Raw genomic sequence first — 25,706 nt, 5'->3', positions numbered from 1 at the left:
AAATGTACTTCAAGACAATAAGGAAGCTTTAGGGTGGACTATAGCAGACATTAAGGGTATAAGTCCTACTGTGTGTGCATCAGATTCATTTAGAGGAAGACTCCAAACCTTCTAGGGAGATGCAACGTCGACTGAACCCTAACATGAAAGAGGTAGTTCGAAAAGAGGTGCTTAAGTTGTTAGATGCGGGTATTATTTACCCAATTTCAGACAGTAAGTGGGTCAGCCCTGTTCAGGTTGTCCCCAAGAAATCAGGTATCACTGTAGTCCAGAATGATAATAATGAATTAATCCCAACCCGAGTGACCACGGGATGGCGTGTGTGTATTGACTATAGGAAATTGAACAAGGTCACAAGGAAGGATCACTTTCCCCTTCCTTTTATCGACCAAATGCTAGAGCGATTAGCTGGACATAGTCACTATTGCTTCTTAGATGGCTACTCCGGTTATAATCAGATCGTTATTGCCCCAGAAGACCAAGAGAAAACCACTTTTACTTGTCCCTTTGGTACCTTTGCGTATAGACGCATGCCTTTCGGGCTATGTAATGCCCCTGCAACTTTTCAGCGTTGTATGATGAGCATATTTTCTGATATGGTAGAACGGTTCTTAGAGGTCTTTATGGATGATTTTTCAGTGTTTGGTTCATCTTTCGATGAGTGCTTGCATCATTTGACATTAGTGTTGACTAGGTGTAAGGAAAAAAATTTAGTGCTTAATTGGGAAAAATGCCATTTCATGGTTAAATCAGGAATTGTATTAGGGCACATCGTCTCTTCAAAGGGTATAGAGGTAGACAAAGCCAAAGTTGACCTTATTAAGACTTTACAGGTCCCAAAACCGTAAAAGATATTAGGTCATTCCTAGGGCATGCAGGTTTTTACCGTCGATTCATAAGGATTTTAGCTTGATTTCTAGACCTCTTTGAATTTGCTTGCAAAAGATGTTAAGTTTGTCTTTGATGATGCTTGTTTAGAGGCTTTTGAGAAGCTTAAAACTTTACTCACTACTGCCCCGATAGTCCAGGCACCTAACTGGAACCTACCCTTTGAGATTATGTGTGATTCTTCAGATTATGCTATAGGCGTCGTTTTAGGACAACGAGAAAACAAATTACTTCATGTGATTTATTATGCTAGCAAAACTCTGAATGATGCCCAAATGAACTACACAACTACCGAGAAGGAACTTTTAGCCATCGTGTTTGCCTTGGATAAGTTTAGGTCCTACCTATTAGGTTCTAAGATCATAATCTATACAGATCATGCTGCTTTGAAATACCTTTTATCTAAGAAGGATACCAAACCTAGATTGATTAGATGGATCCTATTGTTACAGGAATTTTCCCCAGACATTAGAGACAAAAAGGGTGCAGAAAATGTAGTAGCAGATCACTTGTCTAGGCTAGTTGTTAGTTCCCCTAGTGATTCCCTTCCTATAAGGGATAGCTTTCCTGATGAACAATTGTTCTCTGTTTCCCAATCACCTTGGTATGCAAATATAGTGAATTATCTTGTTACTGGTCGAACCCCTCAACATTGGGGTAAGCAAGATCGTTCTAGGTTTTTAGCCGAGGTTAAGCATTTTTTTGGGACGATCCTTATCTGTTTAAGTATTGTCCGGACCAGATTATTAGGAGATGTGTATCTGAGAGTGACCAGTCTAGTATTATCTCCTTTTGTCATGAACATGCATGTGGGGGTCATTTTAGTGCTAAGAAGACTGCTGCTAAGATTTTGCAGTGTGGATTTTACTGGCCTTCGTTGTTTAAAGATTCCCATAGTCATTGTGTTTCTTGTGAGCGTTGCCAGAAGTTAGGAACCATTTCCCGTAGAAATATGATGCCTTTGAACCCTATTTTAGTGATTGAGGTCTTTGATGTGTGGGGCATTGATTTTATGGGTCCATTTCCTATTTCGTTTGGTTATCTTTACATACTTGTCGCTGTAGACTATGTGTCTAAGTGGGTTGAGGCGGTTCCGTGTAGAACGAATGACCACAGGGTCGTAGTCCAGTTTTTGAAAGAGAATATACTTACACGTTTTGGTACGCCGCGAGCTATAATTAGTGATGGAGGTTCACACTTTTGTAATAGACCGTTTCTCTTTTAATGAAACAATACGGTATTACCCATAAAGTAGCAACCCCATATCACCCTCAGACTAGTGGTCAGGTAGAGGTTTCCAATAGGGAAATTAAACGTATTCTAGAGAAAACAGTTAATCCAAATAGGAAAGACTGGTCGTCGAGGCTTACTGATGCCTTATGGGCTTACCGTACTGCGTTTAAGACACCCATTGGAATGTCACCTTATCGTTTAGTGTTTGGCAAGGCATGTCACCTGCCTGTTGAGTTAGAGCATCGAGCCTATTGGGCTATTAAGAACTTAAACTTTTCACTTGACAAGGCAGGAGCTCAAAGAAAGCTCCAGCTCAATGAGTTGGACGAGATTCGTAGAGATGCATACGATAGTGCTAAGGAGTATAAGAACAAAATGAAACTTGTGCATGATAGGAATATTTTACGAAAGTCATTTTCTCCAGGTCAAAAAGTTCTTCTGTATGACACTCGTTTGCATCTATTCCCCGGGAAGTTGCGCTCTCGGTGGACCGGTCCTTTTGTGGTCCGTACTGTTTTTCCTCATGGCGCTGTTGAGATTGAGACACCAGATGGTAGTAGTTCTTCGAAGGTTAACGGTCAGCGATTGAAGCCCTTTTTAGAGCCTTTTCCTACAGGTGATGTTGAGGAGGTCCCTCTGGAGGACCCTGTTTACCTTGATTGACCATCGAGGCGATTTTGTATGTTGTATAATATTTTTGTAGGTTTTTGGTTACACTTCACCCAGGTACTATCTTTCCGACTTCTCTCTTTACTATTTCCTCATGTTACTTATATTTTTGGTACTGTTCTTTGATTAGAAACATTGAGGACAATGTTAGATTTAAGTTTGGGGGTGGGGTAGAACTTTTTGTTACCTTTTCGTTGCAATAAATAAACTCCAGAGCCTAGAAATTTATCCCTATTAAGGATGGCACTAACCAATCTAAGTGGATGGAAGCATTTTGGTTGTAGGAGTTGAGGAACCAATCTAACTAGATGGAAACATCTAAAGAGTCTATTCATAAAAGCACAGAGCAGGTGTTAGAAATAACATGATAGTTTCACCATATCTCGTTGAGTCCTTTTCACTTCTGTTTTTATTTTGTTTTGTTTTTAAACTATGTTTCTCTAAGTGATTAGGTGGGGCTCACGATTCAAGTTGTTACCAATGCTAGGGTGAATTAGAGTGATTGAGAAAAAAAAAAGAAAAAAAAAAGAGACCAGACCATCAGACCAACTGGAATAAATTCAATAAAGTCGACCACTGGAACCCTTGTATATGCCAGCTGTGTTGACCTAGAGTTAGGATTATCGACCACTGGTACCCTTGTATATGCCAGTATGTTGATATTAGTCAGACCGGTATCTCATTCCATTAGGATAGGTTCATTTTGGCGGAGGACTTCAGACATATATGAGAAACACCGTTCACCTAGTAAACATCAAAACCATCTATGTTTTTCTATATCCATCTTCTTGATCTATCCATGTGATTAGTTTTGACTCCGGATATTGATGTCCATAGTGCGACTATCTGAGTAGAGCTCTGTCACTTCATATGAATTTTAGTATGCTTGAGTGCAAACTCGTGTACAACAATTGGAATTTCGCATCAGGGTACTTCCTCCTGTAGTCAATAAGTATGCCAACCAAGGAGATTCTTTAGTGCCTTCCAAGGTTCTGTGTAGATAGCTAGGGTCTGGAGTATAAAGGTTTTGTGGGTATACCTCTGGTAAGCCCTCCGGAGACAACACTCCGCCACTAGGGACACCTAGGGGTTTAAAGGCTTATTGCATACGCTAAATGCAATCGACGATGCCTGCGACAGTGAGTTAGGATTTTATTTCTATTTTATTTTTGCTCGAGGACTAGCAAATAATAGGTTTGGGGGTATTTGATAGACCTATTTTTGTGTCCGATTTGTCTCGATTCTATATATTGTTATGGCTCATTTTTGTACTTATTATGGTGTTTTATTTATTTGTAGGTGTTTTTGGCCAATAAACATTTTTGGAAAAAATTGGCTCGAAAAGTTGTCGGAAAGCACCCGGAGGACATTTGATATTCGTACTCTCACTTTGGATAAGCGGTAACCTAATTACTAAGGGGCATCCCATTTCCAGGAAGTTGCTAATCGCACCCCTACTCTGGATAAGGGGAAACCATCTTCAACATTTCAAAAACCAGGTTTTGGAGGGAAAATAGTGCAGTGAAGAACAGTTTTGGCAATCATGATTTGGAGGAGTTTGAGGTCGATCAAACCTCTGATTTTCATAGGATAGACTTCTTATGGGTCTAGGAATCTGATATGGGTGTTTAAATTGATTAGACTGGGATCAATCGACGGATTTTTCTCACAACAGAAAATATGGAAAGACACGTGTGTGACCTGTTTTAGGGAATTTTAGAGAGATTAAAGCGCTGTAAACCTTCCCAAAGATTTGTATCTATCTAAGGAAGAGTTTAGAATAAAAAGAAAAGCTCAGAAACGCGTAGAAATTCTAAAACAAGAAATTGTCGCAACTTGGCTGTGAAGAGAAGGAAAGAGATTTTGGAAGATTTGGGAGAGATTTAATCGGTATTTTTGATATAAATAGATGTCTTGGGTCATATAGAAGAGGTGTCGAGAGTTTGGGAACCTAAGGAGAGCCAGAGAAGAAGAAATCAGAGCTTTACCAAACTCTGTTTCTGCTGCTGCTGTTGCTGAAGAGGAAGAACGCGAAGAACATTGACGCACGGGAAACAGTCGCAGAACTGTGTCGTTGTTTAACAGCTGAAGAACACAAAGTTGTGCAGGGCAGTCGTATTCTAGGGTCTTAAAATCAGAGACAAAGCAACAGTTTTTCTGTAACAGTTCCATTGTAACAGCTGTTTTGCAACACCAATACATTGTTGCAAACAGTCTGTGTTATTACTTTTCACTCTTTTAATCATCTTTTGAGCAACAAACACATATTTTGAGATCATGATTATTATGAGGAGCTAAACCCCATTGCTGAGGCGATAGAGGAAGCTATTTTTCCAACAAAAAGTGGTATATTCTATTTTATCTTTTTATTTGCAATAATTATATGATTATTTGCCTTGAACTATTATTGAATATGATTTTTATTTGAGTGATTGTGATCTATTTTGATGGAGTATGCTTAATTTTAAGACTTTTGATGCTTCATACTTGGTATTCACAATTATTACTTTTGAAAATCTACTTGTTGCAATATTTTAGAATCAAATTAAACAAGAAAATTGCATAAATATAAGTATTGGTTTAATCACTTTGAACTTGGAAAATAGTGGAATCTTAGCCTCAGTGTTTCTTTTAGTATTGATATCTTCTTTGATTGAGTTTTCTATAATTTTTAGTGAGTTTTCTATTTTGATATTAGAATTAAGTCTAATTAATATCCTTCACAAGTCTGAGAATCGAACCACTTTTACCACTATCTACAAATCACATCACCTATAAATGCTATTGTCCTTAAAAACAAAATATGGAAATGATCATTGAAGTCGTTAAAAGTTTCCCAAATAGCATATGTATGATACTTAAACCATCGATCAAAATATTAGAATTCCTCTTTTTGTCTTTGATAATAAAATCGTAGCCCATAAGCTGGACTAGCCATTTTAGTTGTGATGTTATAGAGATGCTTCGCTGCCACAAATATTTCAATCTTTGATGATTGGTATGATCAATGAAATGTGAACCCGAAAAATATGGATTTCAGTGATGTATTACTAACTGAAATGACGAGGGTACCAAGTACATCACAATCTCTTCGATATCAACCTATAAGTCTGTTACCTTGCGTGATCTAATATAGACAAAAACTGTCAAGAAGATAGTAACCACAAGTTATACACTTGGTATATAGTTAATTCCTAGTTCGAAACCAAACCTTAAACTACAGGGATAAACCGAAGTATTTGGTATTAACGTACAAGTGCAATTACTTTAGTTATAACTTAAGAAAATTATAATGCGGAAAATAAAGTAAAAGCACATAACAAGATTTTGTTAACGAGGAAATTGCAAATGCACCTAGTCCAGTTCTGAATACTCTCGAATTAATCCCTTATACAAAGACGCTACCAATTTCATATAGTTTATACCAAGTAAACTACTCCTACTTACCTAGTTTCCCAAGTATCCCTGTGCCTACCACCAATCAGGCCAATGCACGTGAATCCTAAGATAGAGTCCACTATATTAAGTTTCTTTAGCCTCTTCGAAACTTTAAGCACCCATCCCTTTCGATCGTCTTCCAAATAGTAAAAGACTAACCTATTTGGTAACCAATCTCATATCTCAGGAAATCCATCAGAGATATATGTGTTTAGTGTGAAAAAGATTTTTCTGTTTAAAATCAATTAAACTCCTTTATCGGGTTTAATCTTCCAAGATCTATATTAAACAATCCAAGAACTTCTTGCAACTGAGAAGTTTTGGTGAATGCCTCTGCAAGAGCATGTAATTCAGGTTAAACTTTAGTACAAAGTTGAGTCACAATTTCCAAGCATTATTGTTTCTTCGTAAGTCTTTTCTTTTCTTCTTAGCGATGATTTCTTATTCTTAATCTTCCCTTTTAGTTCCCTAGTATTAAGGGATGATGTATTCTTATTCAAGAACAATTTTTTAAAATCCAGCATATTTGAAGGAAAAGATACTTATTTTTTATCCATAGTTCAGATGTGAATGAGCTATTGAAAAACATAACTTTTATATCTCTAAAATAGGTGTCTCGGTGATAACCCAACTAACATCCAAAGTATATTCTTCCTAAAAATAATTTTTTTTCAAGCTTAGGACTTGTTCCCATAAATTACATTCAAAGTTCCTAAACATGCACCCTCATATTTGAAATCGACACTATCGTGAGGATGCATACCCTATTATCATTTAGGTAGTATTGGAATGGGAAAAACTCCCATTATAGGTGGAAAAACATATAGGGTTATTTAGTTTTTGGTACTTACATTTTGTCCAAAATTAATGTTTAGTCTAACTTTTGTCCAATTTAAGTTTTGGTACTTGGACATAATGTTGACCCGCATTGACCATCTTAAATCTTCACTTCTGTTAAAAATTACTTAAAATATATATATATATATATAATGTAATTTCTAATTAAGTTTACTATTACACCCTTCATCTTACTAATATTTACATAATAATCTCACTAACCATAATTCAAGAAAAAGAAATCTCATTTCCTCCGTCCCAAAACCGTTCACCACACCACGAATCACCTTCTTTCTCTCTATCACTACCACTGCAACTCTACCGCAATCACTTCTCACTTTTCCCGTCTCTTTTCTATTGCCAACACACCTTCTGTTCCTTTTCCAAACCCCAATATTCTTAAATCATATAAGTTTAAATTCGGTGAGTAGTTAAGATCAGATTTTCGATTAACTTCTTATTCTTTAATTCTAAAACAGTAACAAGACCGCACTTATTGAACAGGTTTGGATGGGTTTTCAGATTGGCGAAGTTGGTCTGAAAATTACTGCATAGTGGATCCACTCAAAAGAAGGTAAATCATATGAATCAGACACACAACAGTGGAAAGTAGATTGATGTGGAAGAGGTTTCTTGAAATTGGTGAATGAGTTTCGATTGAATCACAGTGGATTATGATCAGAATCTGATTTTAACCAAAAATTAAAGAATCAAGATTTAGGGTTTTGGGGAAGATTGGAATAAGATATGGGACAGTAAGATTCAGTTAATTAATGACTAAAAATAAATAGTAATCAATATTTGCAAGCAGTATCGATGGATTGATAAACGAGGAAATAACTATGTTCAGGAGCGAAACTTGTATGAAGAAAATTCCCAAACTGGTTTTGATGTTTAGTTAAGAGATGAAGAAATTGTAACGGTGGTGAATAGGTCTCGGTTAATTTTTTGATTGATGAATGATTTTTGTTCTTGATAATTGATGTTGTTGATGAGCGTTTTCGATGGATTCAAGCAACTAGCAAGGTTCTGCTGCTGGTCGGAGGGGTGGTGTAAATATGGTTGGCAGATGAAGAGAGCGATATGTCGGAGGGGTGGTTGGATGATGTAAATCTGGTCGGCAGATGAAGAGAGATGGAGGAAAGGTGAAAACGAGATGTGAAGTTGGGTTTTTTGTTTTTGTTTTCTTTGAAAGGAATGTAGATTTAGGTTAGGTTAATTTTGAAGTGTGTAAGAAGTGTGTGTGAAGGCTAAAATAGTAAATGCATAAATATTTATAAGATACTTTAATTAAAATTAATTTTGACAGAGTCAACGTCATTTCCAAGTACCAAACACTAAACTGGACAAATGTTAGACCAAACACTAATTTTGGACAAATATAAGTACCAAAAACCAAATAATCCAAACACATACCGTCTTAATTTGGGGTTTTACTGTGTTTTAAATCTAGCATGGTAAGCCTTTTAAGACTTCTCCCTTTACCTCGACATACATGAAACCTTGGACCTTTGTAAAAATGATGATTTTGAAGGGAGGATAAAAAAAAAAATCCTTAAGATGATGATCATTATAATAAATATTCTTATCATATCCATGAGTCTATTAACTTTACATTTTAGAGTATTGACTTTTCTCATGAATGTGTAACAATGATCAAAAACATGTCCATATAGATTGCAGGAATTTACAAAAGAGAACCTCTGCTTTTCTTTGATTTTTTTACAATTGTGCACATTGTTTTTTCCTCCTTTACCCTGTCATTTTAAGTTCATACATAAGATGACGTATCCATATTTAATATGGATGATTATCAACAACATTTGATGAAAAAATTATTTCAGCAACAAATGCAAAATTATTTGTTTCCTTTTCTTCATAGTTATATGATTATGAGGTCTCGTCAACAGTTACAACAAGTGCCGTGCTTCAAATGTATTTTCTCATATTGGGATAATCTTTAGCCAAATGACCGAAACCCTTACACTTGAAGCATTGTGGATGATGTTCATTATCTTTCTCTTGATCCTATTTTTTCTTAGCCGGAACTCGATCACGAGGTTGGACAATATGATAGGTATATTTTACAAATCTCTTATTTTTGTTCCTTAGGAGATTTCAAAATTGTGTAGTAATCAATGAATGATTGAATCAATAATTCATCAACGACCACTTCATGTATTTCCTACATCAATCGAGACTTTTCTTACACTAGAATTTTCCTCTCAACTTTGGAAGCAATTTCTTTTGAGGTTAATACAAGACTCATGATCAAATATCTTTAAGTTTACAACAAGATCACTTCGAATAAGTGTTGAAAGATCATTTTCTTCCATGATCTCATGTTTCTTAGATTTGTATATAGATAATAACTAGATGAGAATCTTATATATTATATCCTTTTCAAAATTAGGTTTTCATAAATAGAAAGATGTATTGATAATCTTAGAGATTTTGAAGTGGAGCACCTCGAAATAATCGTTATCATCCACATGAAGGTTTTCTTAATCAGAAGTGAGAGTCTGAAGTCTAACTTATTCTTTTGATGTATATATTTCCTTCGAACACAGTCTCAAAATTATGCAATTCAACCTTGGATGTTCGGCATGTGGATGCATGATGCTACATTCAAACCATTTGAGTTCTGTTTGGACACAATCTTCTCTCCTTTAGTGTACGATGCTAAGATTTTGAACTCAGTTTCCGAATCAACTTTTTAGACGTGCATATCCATTGATAACTACTACCCAAGTATTAAAAGTCACGAGATTGAAGGACATATCTCATTGCAGACTTCTACCACAGATAGTTGGTGCCATCAAAATTTGGCGGTACGTTAGCTGAACTCGATTCTTGTGAAACCGAATATAATCTTTCGGCAGTTTGGATCGCACTAAACACAAATTTGTAGATCTTGTCATGTTTTACCGCTCTAATACTAAATGAAAATATGAGGGCGCCAATTACACTACAATATTTTTCGTATCAACCTACTACGTAATACACTTTGTATAATCTTATAAATATAATAAATGTCAAAAGATTATTTCAACAAGATATAGCTTGATAAGTAGCTTAATTAAGTTCGTAACCAGACAAATCTATGTAATCAAACCAAGTTCGATTAACATAAAAGTGTATTTTACTTTAATTATAAAGACAAGTTATATAATGCAGAAGTAAAGTAAATCACAATACATGCAAGATTTCTTTAACGGGGAAAACTGAAAGGAAGAAAAACCCCGAGACCTAATCCAGCTTTGAAAACTCTCAGAATCAACACTAGTAAAAAAATAATGCTCAGTAGCAGTTAGAAACTGCTATTGCATTATTTTTATATAACTGCATGTGGGATATGTAATATTATAGGCATCTTCACTTATTCATTTAGAACCCAAAATTAGTAAACCACTTATGCGTACCAGTTGGTAACTAGATATAAGCTTGATATCTATATTCTTACACATTTTTTGTTGTACTATATACATACCATTACGACACCACGTCGTACTATAATGGGTCATTAAAACGATTAAGTAATAATGCTGGATATGGACTCCCAACAATTATCATCATTTTGAAACCTTTGGCACACAATATCTTAACCGCTAGATCTGCCGATCGTCACTTTGATGAGACGGTTTTCTCGTCAAGAGGGGAGATAAGAAAAAATATTTCCTAAGGGAACGTCGTCGCACTGCGTTCCCAATCTGCCTTAGATTGATTCTTCAACTCCACAAATGTAAATGTGAAGTGAAAAAGATAATATATTTTTAGAAAGTACACTGATATTGGTAAAGGGACAAGATCACACATATCCACTGCAAATATGCATGCGAGGTTATAAATCCTCAGAAAGGTTACACCAAAGACTACACTTGGTGGAAGTGTAGTTGAGGTCGTATATCCACTAAGGAATATGGAGAGACCATCGGATTCGATCAACACTCACCTAGAAATAAAGTAGGTGATTAAGATACAACCTAATTCATATCATCATTGAAATCATCTCATTAAATTGTCTATGATTATGTCCATGAATCAAAGAGGAGGACACTTCGAAGTTTAATGATTCCAGAAACAATTAAATACGAATAAATTATAGAAAGACACAAGAGTCAATGGAGAGATCATGTGGGAATATTAATGATTATGACTTTCATATAAAATTGCTCAAAAAAATAGAACACGACGATATCGAACCATGCTTCTTAATGTTTATGTCAATGAATAACATATTTGGCCTACACAATCCAGATAGAACTTGGTTCTTTGACGAATGTAAAGGTATTAGGTGCGGTAGTACTAACCAACCAAGTGTATAGGTTATTGGTCATTCATGATTATTTTTCACAAAGAGTCGTGGGAAATCAAAGTCTTAAAGTATAAAAACTCTCTTTGTGGTACGAGGTTTCTCATAAAGCCCTGGAGTTGTTTTTTTTTTTTTTTTATAATGAACGTTATAACATTCTGCTACTTAGTTAGCTTAATTGTTCCTTTCAAAAATACTTGGAATGCATCATTTTTATGTGGTTATTATTTATCTATGTATAAGGGATAAAGATATTAACAAAAGTATCTGATAAAGATATTAACAAAAGTATCTTATGTCGTCCAAATCAAATGACTCTAAATCACGGAGTGTGTTTGGATTGAGATGCTCACTTATGGATTAAAACAATCAGGAGGATTTGGTATACCCGACTAAGTGACTATTTGATTAGGAATGTATAAACAAGTAAGGTATTTTTCCCTGCATACTCACAAATAAAGTTCCTTATTTGGGAATTGTAGTTATCTTTGTTGATAATATGGATATAATATATACTATTAATGAAATTAAAGATTTTAGAAGATTGTTGTAATTCGAATTTGGGATGAAATCTAGAGAAATCTCGATCTAAGCCGAGCTTATGGTATGTTCATCCACCAGTTTGCATATGTTCAAAGTTGTTAGGAAATTTAACAAGGACACACGAATATAGCTATCGTTCCCATGATTAGTTGAGGTTCAAATGTAAGTAATTAATGACAATTTTGTCTAAAGGAAGATGAAGATGTGTTGGGAGATGAAATTCCCTTATTTAACTACAGTTTACTTGTTAACTAGATATAGCTCAGCGCCGAGGCCAGTGTAGTTAATTTCGGCTGTTTCGGCCGAGATTCGACGGTTTTCTCGTTATCGTCCTTTTAACGAACGAGTCAATGAATATCGACGAGACGATTTTTAAGCGATAATCTCGTTTTCTCGGCCGATATTTCCTAAAATATCGTTCGAAATACAAGAATCAGGGCCGAGATTTCCATTGCAAAAGTTTATTTTCAACATTCCACGTATGTATTTAATATTCTAAATCTGTTCTCCAGAATCACCACAAATCCATGATCATAGATAAGAAAAACGAAATCCTACTTCATTGTAAACCAAACTTATATATAGATTGAATTGAGTGGAGTATATAAGAAGATTCTTATATAAATAGATATCCCCTATTATGAAATTTGTATTTTGGGGTTGCATATAAGAAGAGGAAAAATAAAAAGATATAGAAGAACCGATCATCATACGTTTATATTTTCTCTATGTAATTGGAAATTTAGAACAACGATTTTTGAGGAGGCTTCTATCCCTAGGCTTTGAGTCAAAATAAAAGAAGAATGTCTGGACTCGGGCAAAAGAAGAATTTTGAGTCAAAATGAAAGAAGAAGACACCTTGCTTCCATTATGTATCATATACATAGGAGAGATTGCAAATTGTGTGGCACCTGTAGCCCATTAATTTTTAATAACCCAATATTTAATGGAAACACAATTATAGATCTAAAATTTGAAACCGAGATTGCACCGAAATTTGAACCGAAATCTCCCTTATACAAAGTTGTACAGTGTCTAGGTCGAGACCGAAACAAACCGAAATCCGATATTGGTCATATTGGCCGAGGAAACATCTTTGGAATAGTATAGTGAATGTAATCGCATACTTAAAAGAAACTGTTTGTTTGATACCTGCAAAGACATAAAGAATGCTAAAGGAAGTGCAATATAAAAGTTGTTGATTATGAAGGAACAATAATCTTTTATTTCACGAAAATAATCATGAGGAGGCATGACTGACCTATTTACTAAGATAGTACTTTCGGAAAGCACGTGATCAAAAGAACGACACATAAACTCCTCTGAATGGAATCAGGAGGAGTCGCCGACATTAGAGGAAAAATCCAAGGATATGATGTCGACATATTTTACTTCGAAAAGTGAAGCTGTGTTATGTTCTATTTTCCTTCGATCGAAATCAGTTCCTCCCACATGATTTTTATTACTCGACAAGACTTTCTGTGAGAAAACAACATCTACACTAGATACATGCATGAGACCTATGGGTCGCATTAATAATACTGAACAATATCGGAATCTAAGAAATGATCTTGTATCTATGTTATAACCTTGGTAACAAGGCTTGACCAAGTTGCTATCGATTTTAATTAGTAAAAGTATGTCTCACTATTCGATATTCATAGCATACATTTCAAGGAATTCACTATTGAATAGTTAGAAGGTTTTCTTGTGTCTTGCAGTCGCGTGCTGCGTTGGAGCTGTAACAATTTGATAGCCTTACTTATGACACACCAAACCTGGTGAATGTCAGCATTACTAATTTGGACGGTAAAAAAATAGGCAAGAAATGACATGTATTTCTCCCAACCATTTCAAGTATAAAACTAATATTAGAATTACTAATAACAAACATATTTCCTCATCAATTGAGGATTCAATCACGTGTCAATAGCTTACCGGATTTTTTCCTATTCTCCACAAAAAACATAAATTCAATTGGTCCATCCAATTTTTTCATTTACATAATTTTGTTTTAAATTCATTTTTATTCATCTTTCTGACGAGTTATTATGTCTCGAAATATTAGTTTCAAATGCGTTACGGTTTAGTTTTTATTCGCAAAAATAACGTCAAATGTGTGAGATAGTGTGACAATAAAAGTGTGAGGGGATCTCTCCTCTTAATTAATTAATTAATCAAAATTATCTAAGTATGAATTGAGTATGCCTAAAAAAAATAATTAGTATGCCTCAAATAGGTTTCTTTCTCGTGGATTCATGGGCCACAGACAGTTTATACATGGGCCCATGTTTAAAGTTCAAGTGGTAACCAAGGTAGTTAATTTCGGATTCCGGTTCATCTCGGTCCCGAGCGAGACACTGGTACAACGTTGTCTCGGGGAGATTTCGTTTTCAAATTTCGGTGTAATTTCGGTTCCAACTTTTATAATAAGAAGTGTTTGTTGCCAGGTTCAATTAATTCCAATCCTAGTTTGACTCAGACTAGAAGATTGAGGGAGTATTGACCCACTTAAAAGAAACATAATATTAGTAAATCTGGTTGTTCACCTTCCTCATCATCAACACCAAATGATAATTTTAGGACAAGAAATTCAAACACAACAACAAGCAATAATACTAGTGAGTGAATTAATCTGTTTAATTTTTGTACTTGAGATTAATCCACTCAATTTTAAAAAAAATTATATATATATATTCCGGCCGAAAAACGCGTTTCCGGCCGAAATTTTCACAAAGATTTCGTCCGGCCGAAATTAACAAAATCTCGTCTTCATGAACCGAAATCCGAAATTTCGCCGAAATTTCGGCCGAAATGGCCGAAATCGACTACCGTGGTGGTAACATGGAAACTCAAGGAGATAAGAAGGAACTATTTTTTGGGGACCATGGTTTTATTTTGGGTAAGACATTAGAAATAATTTTAGGTCATCCCTTATCTAGATGTTTATATTAATACCTAAATTACCCTCCTGATTAATTTTGAGTAATGATTAGTTAGTGTAATGATTAGTTAGATGATTAAGTTAAAGATAATTAGTGAGATTAAAAAATTAGATGGGTTTTTTTCTTAAAGAAGTAGAATTATTGAGAGAGTAAAGTTAGAGAAGATCAAGAAGGAAAACATGAAAACGATGGATTTTACCAACCACAACCGGAGGAAGGGTATTTGGGTATCCAGGTATGCTTCAAACTTACATAATGTTGGTTTAATTGCTCCAAATTTTCAAAAAACTGTAAATTTTTAGAGTAGATTTGGGCTTGTTCGGTTACCTTATGTGAAGAACAGGTTACCGAACTCATCTGAGAGTGTAGTTCGGTTACTTTTTCCAAACACGCGGGTTACCGAACTCGCTCTTTAATGGAGGTTTTTAGTCGTTCGGTAAACAGACATGTTACCGACCTTTGTTTATAGGATTTACAGAGTAATGTTTGGTTGGTTCGCAAACTTTGACTCAACAGCATATCTAACCGAACTCCACATGTATGCAATTAGTGAAGAGTTCGGTTTGTCAAGATTTTCTTGCGAACAAACCGAACATAGTGGGACAAGTTCAGTTAAATTGAAACTCAACATAATAGGAAAAATAGTACAGTTCGGTTACATTAAATTTTTCTTTTTCTTTTTGTAATATGGGTAAAGTTCGGTTAGTCGATAGTTTCAGAAATTTTTGCGAACCAACCGAACAGAGTAGGCAAAGTTCGGTTATATTGTTTTTTTATTTTGTATTATGGGTAGAGTTCGGTTACTAACTAGTTTTAGAATTTTTTGGGGACCAACCGAACACAATATATTGGTTTTCAACGAGGAGTTCGGTTATGAAAAATTAAATTCGTGATAACCGAAGTGTTCTTCGTGTTCTTGGTTTCAGAATGTTCGGTTACAAAACTAGTTTTTTAAAAACTATTCCTAACCGAACATGCCACTTTAACTTCCATTTAAACCATATTTTGATGATTTCTACTCCATTTTCCTGACCAAAAAATGAATTAAAAAGATTGATGGGTTTTTCAATCGAATGAGGAACGTTAAGGAAAGAGAGAAGAAGAAGAGAATAAATTTTTTTTTTCAAAACTAAAAAATTTCGCTTCCCCTCCTGTTTTTGATTTTGATTTTGGTTAATAAATTCATTTAGATTAGATATATATGATTAAATTTATATAGTTATTAAATTAGTTTTAATTTAAATTAAAGTAAAGGATATATGTGTATTTATTTATCTTTAGGGCACCCTTATAAGTATAAGGAGGTTGGCCTAATAAGACCATCGTCCCAAAAAATAAAACCATGATCCCTAAAAAGAACATGGTTCTCGATAAGAAGATCAACAAGCAGCGGAACGAGTCTCCAACAAACCACTCGGAGTCGGAGCACATCACTTTTTTTATGACTTAAAACTCACTGAACTTCAACTGTTGATGAAAGGATGAGTTGATGAAATTCAGAGGCTAGTAAGCTTTAATTGGTATGATTCTCATATTTGGGTTCATCGATAGTGATAATGCATGAGCTGCAAATTCTAATAATTTTAGTAATGTACTTTAACCGTTTGTAATAATTCCTAACAGACAACTCTTAGGTTTTTAAGAATGTGTTCCTCTGAATTTGTCACCTCATAGTGTACTGTCATAAGGTTTAATTTAATCTCACTTCTTTCATATGCATTAGGTTGATCCACGACTACTTTGTCTCTCACTCTCTTCAGCTTCAATAGTAATCGTTGGAATTCAGAGATTGAAAGGAAGGTAAGTAAACTAATTCAATGTTTTTCTGGGTTTACTTTAAGACACTCGCTGTTAGATATCTTATGAAAAGTTGGGGGTTTTCTGTTTGTTTCTGAAAGCTATAGTTAAAATTCATGAAACAAATCCAATCGGTCAAAACATAATAAAGCTCATTAGTAATGTTTTCTCTGTTTTTATCTTTCAGTTCTCATATTTATAATAATTGCTGTCACTTATCTACCACCTGAATGGTTTCAGTCCTTTCAAGCTCTAACTAAGGCTTTCACTCAAGTTGAAAATGCTACCTTCGAAACTGATAATTCTGTTGTTAAAACTGGTGAGGATCTGAATATATCACCTGCTTTATCACCCACTGCTACACTGACCACAGAAACTACAATTGTGATATTTGAAGAGAGTGGTGAATTCCACTACTTTTTCAATGTTTTTCTCTGAATTTTAGCACCTCATAGTGTAGTGTCATAAGGTTTGATATGTGCTTGTTTCCTTTGTTTTATAGATGAATTGGATGCAATGTAAGGTTTTGGATTTATGGTGACCTTAATCTTTACATTTTGATCTGACCTGAAAATGTCCCTGAAATGATGTTAAGCATGAAAATTGCGAGCCTACTTGAAAGCTGAGTTACATGGAAAGTGTACATTTTATATTCCGGTGAACTTTAACAGTTTGCATGTGTATGTAATTGTTTCATTATCAAGTTTCGATAGATAGATATGGGTTTTCAAGTGGTTCTAGGGATATCTTTCTGTAACAGATCTGAAACATGCTTCTTTGCTAGTAATAATTTCGGAAACAGAAAAATCTAACATCATGCCTTCTCACTAATTCTTCGAGACTTTAACTACTTTTAACAGGTCTTAACCGATGGTTTCTTTTCAGCTTTTGGACACCGAAAACGAATTAAAATCTACTGGTGTACATAAATTTAGAACAGTTAGCTGTTAGGACTGTTGGATAAATTGGTTGGTTTAGTGATAATCAGTTTGGCATGGTGCAGATTTGCAGTTTGGTTCGGTTCCTGTGCAGCTCACCTACCTCTCCAGATTTCTCTCATCTCTGTCAGTGTCAAAAAGCTGAATACAAAAAGAAATAGATTATTAGGGCATCAACTCTTCCTCGGCATTTTCAAGATTCATTTCCCAATTTTAAGTTACAAATTATATTCTCATGGATTGCTGATTAAAGATCTGCCTTAACTTCCATCAATCACTGGTTCAGGTTTGTATGTTTGTTTGGCAGGGAAGTTCACTTTATCAACTTACTTCACTGATGGAAAGAGAATTGCCTGATGGAGTTATAGTATCTGAGATCTTAACAAGAGTGTCCCTTGCTGCTCTTCTACGCCAATTTCAATGGGTTTGCAGAGATTGGCATAACTGTATTCATGATAGCAAGTTTCAGCTCATCCACTCTCAGAAGACTCCTGTTGTTGCATCAGGTTTTTTTGTTCTCGTTGAACGTTCTATCGAGAACATATCTGATTCTAACATATTCTTCCCATTCAACAATGATCCTTCTAATCCCTCGAATAAGAATCCATCTCCTTCTCTCGACTTTCTACCATCACCCGTTGCGATTGCAGGTTCCTCTCCTTTTGGTTCCCTGCTTTGTTGTGTCACTCTTGATAAACTACAGACAGGAAAGAGTATTCCAATGTTCTACATACGTAAACCAGCAACTCGAGAATGGAGAAAGATACCAAACCCCAAAACCAGATTTCCTGATGTTGGAATGAGAATAGTGGTGATGCAAACTTACCCTACGTTGCAGTATAAGATAGTTCGTATTTCAGCTACCAGTGATGTGATTAAGTACTGTTGTGAGCTGTTTGATTCAGTCACCTGGGCTTGGAAGAGATTGCCCAATTTGAAATCTCTTAGTGGCTTGGTCGATCGGTTTGGTGCTGTTCTAATTAATGGGTGTTTGCATTGGATGAACAACCGGCGTCAAACACATGTTTTTTCCATAGAGCAAGAGAAGTGGAATGCAATTATCCATCTTCCGCCTGATATCGTAGAAAGTGAATTAGATATTAGGTATTTATTAATCTTGGTTGATGGAAAGATTGGTGTTCTGATCAGTAACAGGGAGTGGACTGAAGTTTGGGTATTAGAGAATTACTACATTCATACTAGCTGGAAGAGAAAGTTCCGCAAGGATTTGAGAGCAATCAGTTGCGAGGTTGGGGGTGTATGTTTACCACTAGCTATGTCATCGACTGGCATCATCTTTATGCTTTGTCGGTGTCCAAACAGGCGCTGCTGCGCCATAACGTACAACACCAATGATGATGCTTACACCTCGGTGCCCTTTCCATCAGATGCGAGATCGTTTCTTGGTTTTCCATTTGAATCAAGTTTCTGTTACATATAAAAGACAAACAGAATGAAGCTCTGACAGCAGCAAAAACAAAAAGTCAAGCAGTTACGGAAATTTGGTTGATTTCAGCCGCTCTGCATTGGTGTAACAATTTGCTAGTTCATAGCCTCATGCCGCACCAAACCCTGGAGAACCCAATGTTCTGCCTAGCTAATTTGGGCCTTGCAGGATTATGGTAACTAATTTAACTACCAAAACAGTAAAAAATAGGCAAGAAATGACATGTATTTCTCTCCACCATTTCAAGTATAAGACTAATATTAGAATTTGCTAATAACAAACATATTTCCTGATCAATTGGGGATTCAATCACGTGTCAATAGCTTACCGGTTTTATTCCTATTCTCCACAAAAGACACAAATTCAATTGATCCATCCATTTTTTCCATTTACATGAAAAGCTAAGAATATTTGTCTTAATTTTGATTTAAATCCATTTTCATTCATCTTTCAAACGAGTTATTCTGTCTCAAATTAAGAACCTGAGGTAGAGTCATTATCATTTTGTTTAATTAATCAAATAATTTCATGGATGCTTGAATTCTTGAAGATATTTTTTTGATTTTTCTGAACTAGTCCCCTTTCATCTTTTTGAAAGAAAAAGGAAAGAAAAATGTCATTCACTGGGACTTTGGATAAGTGTAATGCTTGCGATAAGACTGTTTATGTCGTCGATTTATTATCCGCGGATGGAGTTTCTTATCATAAATCATGCTTCAAATGCACTCATTGCAAAGGAACTCTTGTGGTATGCGCACCTCATCCTTTCACATATTATGTTTTTCTTCTGTAAAAAATGTTGTACGCATGAAATTGGCAACGGGTTATACCGAATTTCTCAAGCTATCATGTATCATTTCGATAATGCAGATGAGTAACTACTCTTCCATGGATGGAGTTCTTTACTGTAAGCCCCATTTTGAACAACTATTCAAGGAAACAGGAGACTACAAGAAGAATTTTCATACAGGTACTAATCGACCCGTATCTTTTATTTTATCGAGCCACAGGAATCTGTATGCTGGAAAATATTTGGAGAAACCACATGTATGCCTCAATTTTTTTTCTTTCTTTTGGTTGTTTATGTTGCAGCTTCAAGACCTGACAGGCAAAATGATATGGTACGAAAATTTTCTTTTCATTTCTAGTTGTCAGAAATGTCTAGGCCTAGCTCATAGAGCACCTGACGATATAATTTTCTCCGTTTTGATTTTGATTTTCAGTCTAGGACTCCTAGCAAGCTCTCATACCTGTTCTCTGGAACCCAAGACAAATGCGCTACATGTAAAAAAACAGCTTATCCACTTGAGAAGGTTGGTATTATCTTCTTGTCAACAAGCAAAATTTATTTCGTTTTTTCGTTTATCATTTAGTAAAGTCTGAGGGGTTTCCATATAGGTGACTGTGGAGGGGGAATCTTACCATAAGACATGTTTCAAGTGTTCGCACGGAGGATGTGCACTTACACCATCATCTTATGCTGCTTTGAATGGAATCCTTTACTGCAAACATCATTTTGCGCAATTGTTCAAAGAGAAGGGAAGTTACAATCATTTATTAAAACAAGCTTCGAATAAGCGCAGCGCTGCCTTGGCCTCTGAATCAGATGCGGAAGCAGAAACGTCCGCAGAGCCAGAAGGAGCAGCAGAACCAAACCAGATACAGGAACAATAATCGTACACAACTGAGGAAAATTTAAAGTTTCATATAATTCTTTCACATTTTGTTGTTGTATTATTTTACATTGATTCGGACTGTCTATTTCTTTGCATTTGTGAACAATATATATCGTGTTTTTTCTCTCATGCCGGTAACCTTTTGTCTATTCTAGTTTTTGCACATTTTTTTGTGCTTTGTAATCATATATTTGAAACACATACATTCATTCGTCTTTGTAATTCAAGATAAAAGGAAAAAATAAAGTTTGGATTTGTATCGATGTTTAACGTTTTTGTTCCTTAAATCAGCCGTCTTGATCACCGCGACAATGATGAAAATAATCGTTTTCACATCGAAATATGAAAATGTCATTATAAGCTTATCATGGTACTCAACTAAGCAATTGCCCGGCAATGGCACCTGCATCATCTCTCATTGGATAGGCCTGGAGAGCGACTCACATCGCTGTGTGCTCTCATTAATTAGTCATAGTACGAATGAATGCTAATATTGTTGTGTTGCGCGTTCGAAAGAGTGCCACAGTTTCTAATAAAAAAAAAAAGAGAATAGACTTGTTTTCCTTTCTCTGAAAGAATCCAGCACCAACCATAGTAGTTCATGTGCTGTTAATTAGGTTTTGCCATTTTAGTACCATAGATCAACAACATTGTAACTAATCTGATTGCAAAGAAAAAAAAAATCTTTATTTCTATGTTTACTAAGGAAAATATATATATATATATATATATATATTTTTTTTTTTTAACAGGCCGGGGCAATTGCCCGAGCTTCTCATACCCGACTCCGCCTCTGAATCAAAGTGCAGGTAAATGAGAGAAGTCACCAAGTGAAGATGATGATGATATCCTAGGCCTTCTTTTTTCCGACATAAACTTGTAGAGCCCCATCAGATCCGCCAGCTACAAGTGTGCATTCATCTTCCTTTACTTGTTGTCTCCAACAAACACCACTGACAAACTTGTCTTCTGATCCGGGTCCCAACGTCCCCTCCAACCCGCCTAACCATATAGGTTCACTCCATCTCTTATCATATACAAACACTTCATTGCTCTCAGACCCACATCCGATCAAACCACCATGTCTCCACACCGATAAACCGACAAAGCTCCTGTTATTGACGTGCCCTTTAAACGTACGCATCGAATGTGCATTCGCCGTATCCCAGAGCTTAAGACAACCATCAGTTCCTGCTGTAACCATCATATGTTCTCCCAAGAATCTAACGTAAGAAACTGTTTTTTCATGGCCAACGAACACTGAAACTGGATTGTCAGTCTTTCGGATATCATATGTGTATGCGTTCCGATCTGCACATCCCATTGCGATCAACCCACTACCAAACGGGTCAAATTCGACACAACAAACGGGGCTCCGACCCACACTAGGTTGTACAACAGCCACACATTCATCACCTCTGCAACGTGTATCCCATAATTGTGTAGTTCCATCATCGGAGCCTGACGCCCCAATCCAACGCGAGTAATCAACACTCCATATCCGGCGACCTCCATGTTCATCTCGTTCGAAAACAGGCACTCGTTTTTCGAGATTATACTCCGTAACGACGCCATCGTAATCTCCTGACCCGATTACACTTCCGGACGTATTCGGCTTCCACCGGATACTACTAAGTTTAGCTGGTGTACAAATGTAATATTCACACGCTGAAAGATGATCAAGTTGTCGTAAAGACGTGGTATCTCCCAACAGCAGAGAACTTATGTTATAAATTCTAATCTTTCTTGCGATTCCTCCTGTTGCTAACAACTGATCTGATGGGTCGAACTCGAGGACGCCTACCGTGTCGGATGCTGCTCTGCTACTAGTTGACGACTGAGAAGAAATAACAGTTGAGAGTTTGAATTCCCATTCATTATTAGCCTTCTCGTCTTCTTCTTCTTCTTCTACTTGTTGTTGTTGTTGTGGATGAGTGATGTTCATTTCCCATTAACAGAGAATTTGAGTTTTGTTGTGGTAAGAAACCAATAATAATCTTTTTCCATTGGAACACAAGTTAAAGCTAACAGTTTTTTTGAGAAAAGGAAAAGATAATTGACATGATATGATGCTTCTTTTAAGATGTTCGTTTTCTTTCCTATTTTGCTTAACATCCTTCATTTATTTGGTATACTGTTCAGGCATCCTTAAGAAATATTACTGTTTACTACTGTACAGTTCAAACTTCAAACTTGAAATGGAAAACATCATATGTTCTTACTTTTTTTACAGTCATACAGTGTTTGCAAAATATTTACAAGCAATGTTAAACTTGTGGCTGGTATCAGTGTAGTACAGTACTAAATCACTGAGCGATGAAACCAGTGACCCGAGTTCTGGCCAGCACCAAATTTTCTTTACCAATAAAAAAAATGTGAAACTTATAAGAGGCTATTCACATTTACATCCCGCAACTTTAAGTTTCTGTTTCTTGTATCCAAACTCCTCGACCTGTTTGGATATCATTTAAAAATGTACTTTTTGACTTTAGATGCAAAAATGTTAGAAGTTAGTTTGAAAATAAAATTTCAGAATGATTTTCTAGATAAAAAAGTTAAGCGCGTTTGGATACACATCCAGAAGTAACTTTTTGATTTCTACAAGTCAAAAAGCAAGAAGTCAATTTGAGTATAAAATTTCAGAACGATTTCTAAAAGCAAAAAAATTGACTTTTTGTGAAACAAAATATCTGGACTTTTGACTTTTGCTTCTGACTTTGTGAAGTAACTCTTTTTTCTTTTGATTTTTGGGGATAGGGTGTTGGAATTTGGATATGCAACTAGAATTAACTTTCAACTTCAGCTTTGGTACTCATCGACAAGTATTATCATAATGAATTATAGAAAGTTACTTATAGAAGAAAGTAATGATCTCTTTATACATAACGCAATGTTTTGAACCCAACATGGCTCGTGCTATAGAAAACCCAATGCTGCAACCTGTTGAGATCAAGTGCCATGACAGCCTCTTAGGTTTAGTTGTTCTCATCTCAGATGCATTAAATTCACCATGTATTACCAGCCTGTATGTAACATGTAAATCACATAAATGAACATGTACAAGCAGAGAAGTAAAGAAAGAAAAAGTAGTTGGTTTTGTGCTTCATTTGCACATTTGAGTCTGGAAGAGGGTGTGGTCGAGAATTCTTAAAATATGCAACTCTTTTTGCATATTACGTGGTTACATCAAGACCTAATGATATGCTATTAAATGCCACTCGCATCACTTGCTCAATATCTCAAGGGAAGTATGAAAACGAGAATACAAGATAAGAGCAAATAAAGATGTACGAGTTGACAGTTGCGGAGGGTTGCGTATTGTTGGTAGGTTATAGCATCGTTTGACACATGACCACATATTAACTTTCTTGCCTACGAAAAGTCGAAAACCCAATGAATTCAGTGACCAATACTCTAGCTCGAGTGCTCGACCATGCGAGTCGACTGGTCATTTTCTGAACCTTTTGGTTCTACTGGTGATCTTTTTTTCTGCACTTAAGTGCAAGGTGAGTTTTTCATCCGTAAATTTCCAAAGGATGTAGTTTGAAGGCAGTATTAAATGGCACTTACAGCAACTGTTTTTTAGGTTAAATTTCATTGATCATTCAATAATAGGTTAGATGACTAGATGTTTTGCTGCATAAACGTCCATGTTAAGGTACGAAGAGGTCAGAGATAAGACTGATTGATATATCATTAATATGTACAGTAGAACTAGTGAAGTCTAACAGGTAGATTTGGTCAGTTCTCAACCATACAAACTGAAAAAGTGTATAACATTTCAAAATTTTAAACAGTATCAAGAACAACCAACCCCAAGCTGTTGTCTATTTTTTTCATAAAAGGAAAAAAAAAGAAAAAGTAGTTGTCTATCTAAAGGGTAGTACCTATTAACAAGTGGTCTCAAAGTAGAAAGTGACCATGATCCACGCAAGGATTGATATGTATTCATGATAAGATGAAACATAATAATTAAGGTACAAGGTCCTTGGCTTGCATTTTCTTGACCATTCATACTTCATTAAGGTGCATATATTCACAGAATAATAAATCGAAAATGCTAGATCGACTTCCACCGCACACATCCAAATGCTGAGAACAGCTCCCAAAGGCCATCCGTTGTTCAAGTCCTTGAGCTTAATGTTACAAGAAGAAGAAGAAAAAGAGGAATCCAAAATTTATGGCAGTGTCAGTATGCACTATGCAGCATTTCAACCAAAGATAGCTTAAGAATATGAACCAAATGACAATTTTTTTAGAGAATTTTGGACTAAAACGTGATGAAAACAAGAGGGATATATCTCAATTTCTCGCGAAATGGTTATTGGTAGATTTGAAGTAGACAGTAGAGAGACTAGACAGTTGGTTATGGTCCTACTTTTATGAAGAAGATGATTCGATGAAAAGAAGATAAATTTGTGGATGTTCATGTGGGATTTTCTTCTTCTTAAATTTAGGTTTGGATTTTTGTTTGAATGTATGACAAAATGTTTGTTTGTTGACAGTGTTGATAAGATAAGGGATGGACATTTATAGTTTTACCACCTCTTATCCTTGGTAACAGTAGATAACTAGTCGTGTCTAAGAGTAACTTTGGATCCAACCTACCTTGCATCATATGATTTTTGTTAGAAATATTGAAACACCGGGGGTTACATTGAGGTGGTCGTAAAGTCATGATGAACATCCAGTTTGTTTGGACCTGACTCGCGGTTTGTGTCTGATCCAGTATTTGGATTGGCGCAAATCATACATAGCATAGTTTTCATCGGACTTGAGGTCTAACTCGGCTCATACATACATGCTCTTGAGCACATATCTGGATTCAAGTTTATATAATTTTATTATTTAAGACTAATATTCTAATTGCATGATTAAATAAAATTCAGAGATTAAGAGTCAGATGCGGACAAGTAAGTTGAGTTACAACAGGTAACTACCTGTTTCAACGTATATTTGTTAGGGTTCTAAACTTTTTAACAC

General features: G+C 35.6%; 3 protein-coding genes across 4 annotated transcripts; 2 read left to right on the top strand and 1 right to left on the bottom strand.

Moving 5' to 3' along the window:
* Nucleotides 1–16,247: 16,247 nt before the first annotated feature.
* Nucleotides 16,248–19,323, top strand: LOC113304458. 2 transcript variants are annotated; one of them, XM_026553587.1, is made up of 4 exons: nucleotides 16,248–16,385; nucleotides 16,589–16,665; nucleotides 16,903–16,981; nucleotides 17,666–19,323. In XM_026553587.1, exon 4 carries the CDS (start codon nucleotides 17,893–17,895, stop codon nucleotides 19,039–19,041), a length of 1,149 nt encoding a protein of 382 aa, XP_026409372.1. In that variant the 5' UTR covers nucleotides 16,248–16,385; nucleotides 16,589–16,665; nucleotides 16,903–16,981; nucleotides 17,666–17,892; the 3' UTR covers nucleotides 19,042–19,323. The 2 variants fall into 2 exon arrangements, with proteins under 2 accessions (XP_026409372.1, XP_026409371.1); XM_026553586.1 differs by lacking the exon at nucleotides 16,903–16,981.
* Nucleotides 19,324–19,476: 153 nt separating this feature from the next.
* Nucleotides 19,477–20,978, top strand: LOC113304460 (LIM domain-containing protein WLIM2b-like). The gene is made up of 5 exons (XM_026553589.1): nucleotides 19,477–19,795; nucleotides 19,918–20,017; nucleotides 20,140–20,168; nucleotides 20,271–20,360; nucleotides 20,446–20,978. Exons 1-5 carry the CDS (start codon nucleotides 19,661–19,663, stop codon nucleotides 20,719–20,721), a joined length of 630 nt encoding a protein of 209 aa, XP_026409374.1. The 5' UTR covers nucleotides 19,477–19,660; the 3' UTR covers nucleotides 20,722–20,978.
* Nucleotides 20,979–21,471: 493 nt separating this feature from the next.
* Nucleotides 21,472–22,754, bottom strand: LOC113304459 (WD repeat-containing protein RUP2-like). Its single transcript, XM_026553588.1, has one exon. It carries the CDS (start codon nucleotides 22,666–22,668, stop codon nucleotides 21,574–21,576), a length of 1,095 nt encoding a protein of 364 aa, XP_026409373.1. The 5' UTR covers nucleotides 22,669–22,754; the 3' UTR covers nucleotides 21,472–21,573.
* Between the last annotated feature and the right edge of the window lie 2,952 nt (nucleotides 22,755–25,706).

Source organism: Papaver somniferum, chromosome 8 (assembly GCF_003573695.1).
Source record: "Papaver somniferum cultivar HN1 chromosome 8, ASM357369v1, whole genome shotgun sequence".
Classification (NCBI taxonomy): Eukaryota; Viridiplantae; Streptophyta; class Magnoliopsida; order Ranunculales; family Papaveraceae; genus Papaver; species Papaver somniferum.
Note: the sequence above shows the minus strand (reverse complement) of the source record. Positions and strands in the feature narration are given on the sequence as shown.